General features: G+C 38.0%; 1 protein-coding gene across 1 annotated transcript; it reads left to right on the forward strand.

Moving 5' to 3' along the window:
• Nucleotides 1-4,244: 4,244 nt before the first annotated feature.
• On the forward strand, nucleotides 4,245-8,164 carry LOC117403278 (glycoprotein hormones alpha chain-like). Its single transcript, XM_034005309.3, has 4 exons — nucleotides 4,245-4,329; nucleotides 5,308-5,409; nucleotides 5,551-5,735; nucleotides 7,838-8,164. Exons 2-4 carry the CDS (start codon nucleotides 5,313-5,315, stop codon nucleotides 7,901-7,903), a joined length of 348 nt encoding a protein of 115 aa, XP_033861200.1. The 5' UTR covers nucleotides 4,245-4,329; nucleotides 5,308-5,312; the 3' UTR covers nucleotides 7,904-8,164.
• Nucleotides 8,165-8,439: the final 275 nt, after the last annotated feature.

The following is an 8,439-nucleotide window of genomic DNA, read 5'->3' on the forward strand; positions in this document are numbered from 1 at the left end:
CAGTATTCAGTGTCACAATGAGGACTGCTTGAGGTATTGTGAATGAGCTTCTCTGTTAGTTCAGTATTCAGTGTCACAATGAGGACTGCTTGAGGTATTGTGAATGAGCTTCTCTGTTAGTTCAGTATTCAGTGTCACAATGAGGACTGCTTGAGGTATTGTGAATGAGCTTCTCTGAGTTCAGTATTCAGTGTCACAATGAGGACTGCTTGAGGTATTGTGAATGAGCTTCTCTGTTAGTTCAGTATTCAGTGTCACAATGAGGACTGCTTGAGGTATTGTGAATGAGCTTCTCTGTTAGTTCAGTATTCAGTGTCACAATGAGGACTGCTTGAGGTATTGTGAATGAGCTTCTCTGAGTTCAGTATTCAGTGTCACAATGAGGACTGCTTGAGGTATTGTGAATGAGCTTCTCTGTTAGTTCAGTATTCAGTGTCACAATGAGGACTGCTTGAGGTATTGTGAATGAGCTTCTCTGTTAGTTCAGTATTCAGTGTCACAATGAGGACTGCTTGAGGTATTGTGAATGAGCTTCTCTGTTAGTTCAGTATTCAGTGTCACAATGAGGACTGCTTGAGGTATTGTGAATGAGCTTCTCTGTTAGTTCAGTATTCAGTGTCACAATGAGGACTGCTTGAGGTATTGTGAATGAGCTTCTCTGTAAGTTCAGTATTCAGTGTCACAATGAGGACTGCTTGAGGTATTGTGAATGAGCTTCTCTGTTAGTTCAGTATTCAGTGTCACAATGAGGACTGCTTGAGGTATTGTGAATGAGCTTCTCTGTTAGTTCAGTATTCAGTGTCACAATGAGGACTGCTTGAGGTATTGTGAATGAGCTTCTCTGTTAATTCAGTATTCAGTGTCACAATGAGGACTGCTTGAGGTATTGTGAATGAGCTTCTCTGTTAGTTCAGTATTCAGTGTCACAATGAGGACTGCTTGAAGTATTGTGAATGAGCTTTTCCGAGTTCAGTATTCAGTGTCACAATGAGGACTGCTTGAGGTATTGTGAATGAGCTTCTCCGAGTTCAGTATTCAGTGTCACAATGAGGACTGCTTGAGGTATTCTGAATGAGCTTCTCTTTGATGAATGCTCTCAACAGGAATGGGTTTCTTCATTGTTAAACCTTGCACCTGCCATGTTATGTACTTTACAGGGTCAGCAATACAATTACAAAAAGAAAAGGTTTTTCATTGCCAACAGAACCAATGCAGTCTTTGATACAGCATTTCACAGTATAGCACATGATTATTATATTTTTGTATATATCACTTCTTAATACAATTTATTTTACATGTTGTTTCAGAACACATGTCATAGAATCCAAATAAATCATTTCAGATGCATAACTACAAAGTAAGAATATATCTCTATTCCCACTGTCTAAATAATGTGTGATTATCACTGTTTCAAAATTAGATTTACGTTCACTAGTGTCACATTTATACTCTATCCACATGTCAGAATTGTCAATGACCTTCAGAACTTTCATTATGTCCATTTATTGCACCAGCTTCACATTTAAAAGAACATAAGAAAGTTTACAAACGAGAGGAGACCATTCAGCCCATCTTGCTCGTTTGGTTGTTAGTAGCTTACTGATGCCAGAATCTCATCAAGCAGCTTCTTGAAGGATCCCAGGGTGTCAGCTTCAACAACATTACTGGGGAGTTGGTTCCAGACCCTCACAATTCTCTGTGAAAAAAGTGCCTCCTATTTTCTGTTCTGAATGCCCCTTTATCTAAGCTCCATTTGTGACCTTTGGTCCTTGTTTCTTTTTTCAGGTCAAAAAAGTCCCCTGGGTCGACATTGTCTATACCTTTTAGGATTTTGAAGGTTTGAATCAGATCGCCGCGTAGTCTTCTTTGTTCAAGACTGAATACATTCAATTATTTTAGCCTGTCTGCACTCGACATGCCTTTTAAACCCGGGATAATTCTGGATGCTCTTCTTTGCACTCTTTCTAGAGCAGCAATATCCTTTTTGTAATGCGGTGACCGGAACTGAACACAATATTCTAGGTGAGGTCTTACTAATGCATTTTAAACTTCCCTTGATTTAAATTCAACACTTCTCACAATATATCCGAGCATCTTGTTGGCCTTTTTTATAGCTTCCCCACATTGTCTAGATGCAGACATTTCTGAGTCAACATAAACTCCTAGGTCTTTTTCATAGTTCCCTTCTTCAATTTCAGTATCTCCCATATGATATTTATAATGCACATTTTTATTGCCTGCGTGCAATACTTTACACTTTTCGCTACTAAATGTCATTTGCCATGTGTCTACCCAGTTCTGAATGCGGTCTAGATCATTTTGAATGACCTTTGCGGCTGCAACAGTGTTTGCCACTCCTCCTATTTTTGTGTCATCTACAAATTTAACAAGTTTGCTTACTATACCAGAATCTAAATCATTAATGTAGATTAGGAATAGCAGAGGACCTAATACTGATCCCTGTGGTACTACACTGGTTACCTCGCTCCATTTTGAGGTTTCTCCACAAATCAATACTTTCTGTTTTCTACATGTTAACCACTCCCTAATGTGCATGCATTTCCTTGAATCCCTACTGCATTCAGTTTGAGAATTAATCTTTTATGCAGGACTTTGTCAAAAGCTTTCTGGAAATCTAAATAAACCCCATTGATGATGTTGCATTCTTAAAAAAAAAAATCAAGCAGGTTGGTTAGACACGATGTCCCTTTCCTAAAACCAGTCTGACCGAATTTGTTTATTTTAAGAGCTCCAAGTCCCTTTAACACTTCTGGCTCTGTTATGCTAAAGTTGCGGGGCATGTTGTCAGTGTCCTCCTTTATACTCTATCTACATTTTCTAAATAATGCACAATCAATAAAGTCGATCATTATTTAGTTATTTATTTTTTTACTTCATTCATAGTCATGTTTTCCACCGGCGACGAAGGCACATTTTTAAGGTAGCAATGTGTGAATACAGCACAAAATTCAGAGCCTACAAAGAAAATTGTTAAAACAGCATTGTAAAAACAGGAGGTACCCAACACCTTAAGACCTGGTCAGATTTGGATTAATTGGCTGAATTTACTAATTACATGGCTGGAACAAAGACATGGACTAGAATAACCAAGATTGCCCGACCAGGTCTGAAAATAAAATTATATTAATTATTGCATTTGCATATTCATCAACGTCAAGGCAACTCTCTAGCCATCCTCTATGAATGCTGATTACGACATGCAGCCATTTACAGGTGGAAATGCTTATCAACAGATAACCTTTACATGCATTATTCTTGAATGTACAACAAAATATTCTGGTTACATTTATAATGCATTCCATATTATAATCACTATGGTAATGGTATTAAAATATATATATATACTTCAGGTTTTATTATACTTAAAATATATATTCTCCACAACTTCAAAACAAAAGGCAATAAGCATTAGTCAAAACGTGTGTGTATTTGACGTATGGTGAGATTAATTTAAAAAGAATGAATAAATAAATAAATTACGAGAAATGTCTGCTCTCTGGTACCTGACAGAACATTGCAATATAAAACTGTGTCTGTCTGCTCTGCAGATTTTGGCACAGTAAACTGTGCATTGGTCCAGTACCCTGGCAGCAGTAATCTTTAACAATTCCTTACTTGGCAGGATGCATTTTCCTGCTTAGTGTCACTATGCTATCAAACATAGAACACAATCCTGAATTCGCAACACTGTCAAAAACCAGCATTGCTTACCTTGTCACTGCTCTACTTAACTGCAATATATCCAACTATGTATTTATTATTGCACTGGTAACATGTTGATTACATATTAAAAGTAGGTTTGCACTTTATGTAATGCATGTGTCGTGTGCACTTGACATTATTATTGTTATGATTGTGTGTGCTTTATCATGGCCATTTATCGCCTGGTTCAGGTTAAATTAATTATAAAGAATATTCTATTACACTGACAAAAATGATATTGTAAATGTGGTATTTCAAGCACTCCTGCTTTCTGTTACTACAGCCCCCGATATCTAACGCGAGATGCTTGTTTGCTATATGCGATTTCCATCTATTTATCTGGATTTGTTGACCTGGGTGTTATCAATTATATCATGGTAAAGGTTCATGAAGCGGAAAACTATGTGTTGCTAAAACGTGGGCTTTTAGCAGATGGGATCTGATAGTTACCTAGAGGGATCAGCAGCAATGACGTCAACTAGCTTAAGATAATCCCAAGGTTCGTGTGTAGAGGCTACTCAGGGTAATAAAAGACCTGAAGCCCAGAGAATGAAGAGGTCTGGCTGAAAAGACTGTCACAAGAGAACTCCCCTGGGACTGAAAAAGGTAACATTGTATTTTTCTAAAAGTATATTCTTGCATGCTATCCATTCGATTGTATTGAGAGGTGGTTACACTTTACAGCAAGGAACTTTGCCTAACACAGCAAATGAGACCCCCGTGCACTTACAATGATGGTGCTCACACTGCAGATGCACTGTAGAAACAAACACCCAGACATCCATACAAGAAAACATAGCAAAACTGCTAAAAACAGCAAATGAGACCCCCGTGCACTTACAATGATGGTGCTCACACTGCAGATGCACTGTAGAAACAAACACCCAGACATCCATACAAGAAAACATAGCAAAACTGCTAAAAACAGCAAATGAGACCCCCGTGCACTTACAATGATGGTGCTCACACTGCAGATGCACTGTAGAAACAAACACCCAGACATCCATACAAGAAAACATAGCAAAACTGCTAAAAACAGCAAATGAGACCCCTGTGCACTTACAATGATGGTGCTCACACTGCAGATGCACTGTAGAAACAAACACCCAGACATCCATACAAGAAAACATAGCAAAACTGCTAAAAACAGCTCTCACACACACACACAGTATTTAACTCAATACAAACCAAGCATGTATTCTGGATGCACTCAATACTTACTCATACTCAGGAATGGGCTTAATCACAATTAAAAGGGTTAAGTGTACTTTTTTTTTTTTTTTTTACTTCATATGAATTTAGTAATTTATTACGATTGTTTAAATGTAATTGCATTTAATTACAGACACATACTATAAAGTGTTACCAAATTAAATGAATGAATCCGGTTGCAAATCCATACAAATTTCTTCATTTAATATCATTTCAACCAAAGTATAAAACTCTATGTGTGGATTGTTTGTATGCAATTGGCTTCTCAGATATGTTTTGATATAATCAAACTTTTTTTTCCTGTCTTTAATTGTGCATGTATGCAGTATGTCACACAGTGGTAATTCACGAATCTCACCCATCTTTCTCCAGGTAGTATGGCTTGCTATGGGAAATGTGTTGGAGTGTCCCTGTTTGTCTTGTCCTTGATCATTTACAATGTGCATTCTTATCCAGATGGAGACATGACACAAGGCAAGTTTAATAGGAAATAAATGCAATGTGCATGTGGAGAATATGGACAGGGTGTGAGCGATGTGCTGCATTTCCTAAACCTTGCACTTAGGCATTGTTTTAAAATCAATCCTGTAATGGCTTTTCCCTTACTTCTCTTAGGTTGTCACGAGTGTAAACTCAAACTGAATAAATACTTCTCCACGCCAAGGGATCCGATTTTCCAGTGTGTGGGCTGCTGCTTTTCAAGAGCTTATCCCACTCCGTTGCGATCCAAGAAGACCATGCTGGTTCCCAAGAACATTACTTCAGAGGCAACATGCTGTGTAGCGAAGGATTTTAAAAGGGTACGGGCTTTCACACTGCGTCCGAAAGGGGTCTCTGTGCCCTGAGTAATATGTAACATGCTGTGTAGCGAAGGATTTTAAAAGGGTACGGGCTTTCATACTGCGTCCGAAAGGGGTCTCTGTGCCCTGAGTAATATGTAACATGCTGTGTAGCGAAGGATTTTAAAAGGGTACGGTCTTTCACACTGCGTCCGAAAGGGGTCTCTGTGCCCTGAGTAATATGTAACATGCTGTGTAGCGAAGGATTTTAAAAGGGTACGGGCTTTCACACTGCGTCCGAAAGGGGTCTCTGTGCCCCGAGTAATATGTAACATGCTGTGTAGCGAAGGATTTTGAAAGGGTACGGGCTTTCACACTGCGTCCGAAAGGGGTCTCTGTGCCCTGAGTAATATGCAACATGCTGTACTGTGGCAGTACTAAAAAGAGCAATGACATCTTAAAAGTTGCCCTGCTTTACGTATTTATTTTCAAATAATTCATTCTTACCGATTTTGGATAACTTAAATATTGCGGTGGATCTCTCGTGTTCAGAGCATTTGACACTTGTGTTTAACGTTGCTGTCATTTGCTATATAGGTCTAAAAAAAATAATAATCTTGTTTTACACTAAAATTCAGGTCATTTCTTCGCTCTTTTGTACGCTTCATTGAACGTTTTATAAATGGACAAATTAAATGTTTTGAACAAAGTAATAAACAAAATAATGTAATTCCTCCTTTTTAAACTCAGCTCTGATCCTGCGTTACTGTTGATGGTTGCGAATTAAACGAATGAAACTGTAATATATATTAAACAACGGAGATGTCTGACATACACCATCATAATACGTAAAGGAAACGCTTTTTACAGCCGCTAAAGTAATCTTTAAATATGCACACTGTATTTAGATAACTGATCGACATAACGGTAACTTAATAAACTTCATATATTTGCATGATTTCACAAAAATATTTCCCTCAGATTATTATATGAAAACAGAGATACTTTAACTGTGTAGAAAACATTAACGTTATCCAAGTAACGGTGCATTTAAAAGTAGCCATAAATACTATATTAAGAAAATATCGCTGTATAGAAAACACTCAGGTCAGATCTATAATATATGATGGCCTAATAGAGTTGACCTGACTGAGTGACGAAGCCTCATAGCTAAATATTATTATACACGTTTTGTGTTGACAGTCATACTGCGGTTACTTTATCAATTTACATTGGTTTAATCAGATTGAACACTGTTTTACGTTTTGGTCAATTCCTTTTTTTTTTTTTTTTTTTTTACTTAATGAGCTTACCTTCTCTGACAGCCTCGATCTCCCCCTGTCCACGACATTTTATTAGTGTTGATGTTAAATGTGTTGATAATTTGACCTGAACCGATGCTGCAGCTAGCTGTTTGTGTGTTTGGTGGCTAAAGTATCGCTCTAAAAGAATACATCATTGTGAGTGTATCCGTCAGAAAACACACACCACCGTCAAAGGTAACATGTATCATAAACTTTTTAGAAGCACCTTAGTGCGCCTGTCTGAATCCCTGCTCTATGCTTATTTCTATTGAGGTGCCTTCCTTAGGGCACCTGTCTGAATCCCTGCTCTATGCTTATTTCTATTGAGGTGCCTTCCTTAGTGCACCTGTCTGAATCCCTGCTCTATGCTTATTTCTATTGAGGTGCCTTCCTTAGTGCACCTGTCTGAATCCCTGCTCTATGCTTATTTCTATTGAGGTGCCTTCCTTAGTGCACCTGTCTGAATCCCTGCTCTATGCTTATTTCTATTGAGGTGCCTTCCTTAGTGCACCTGTCTGAATCCCTGCTCTATGCTTATTTCTATTGAGGTGCCTTCCTTAGTGCACCTGTCTGAATCCCTGCTCTATGCTTATTTCTATTGAGGTGCCTTCCTTAGTGCACCTGTCTGAATCCCTGCTCTATGCTTATTTCTATTGAGGTGCCTTCCTTAGTGCACCTGTCTGAATCCCTGCTCTATGCTTATTTCTATTGAGGTGCCTTCCTTAGTGCACCTGTCTGAATCCCTGCTCTATGCTTATTTCTATTGAGGTGCATTCCTTAGTGTGCCTGTCTGAATCCTTGCTGTATGCTTGTTTCTAGATTAACCAGAAGTTGGAGAACCACACAGACTGTCACTGCAGCACCTGCTACTACCATAAAACCTAAAAATGTTACCACAAGTAGCTAATTATCAGAATCAAAAACCATAAAGAGCAATGTAACCCTTTATTTAAACTTCTCTGTATCTATCTATCTATATAGAGATCTATATATTCATCTTTTGTTTATCATCTGTGCTACCTATTTACAGCCTGCACTTGAAACCTATGTATCTATTGAACTTTTCTATTTTCTGAAAATGATACCCCAGAATAAATAAAACATTTGGAGTGGAGCAATGCAAGCCTCTGTCTAAGGTGTGTGTGTAAAAATGTATTTGCCAGTTCGGCACTCGACGTGATTGACTGGTTTTTCTATTCTAATTTCATGCTGTGCCATATTTGTATGAATTATAAAAGCTTAATGCTAATCAGGTCTGTGTGAGCCGGCACCTATGTTGTGATCAGCAACAAAGTGATCCTTATATTATATATATATATATATATGCTAACATGGAGATGCATACATTTAAGTTACCTTTAATATTTCTTCACTAAAACCAATATGAGACCATGCATACTTTGCAACAAAGTACAAACTAT

Source organism: Acipenser ruthenus, chromosome 5 (assembly GCF_902713425.1).
Source record: "Acipenser ruthenus chromosome 5, fAciRut3.2 maternal haplotype, whole genome shotgun sequence".
In the NCBI taxonomy this organism is placed as follows: Eukaryota; Metazoa; Chordata; class Actinopteri; order Acipenseriformes; family Acipenseridae; genus Acipenser; species Acipenser ruthenus.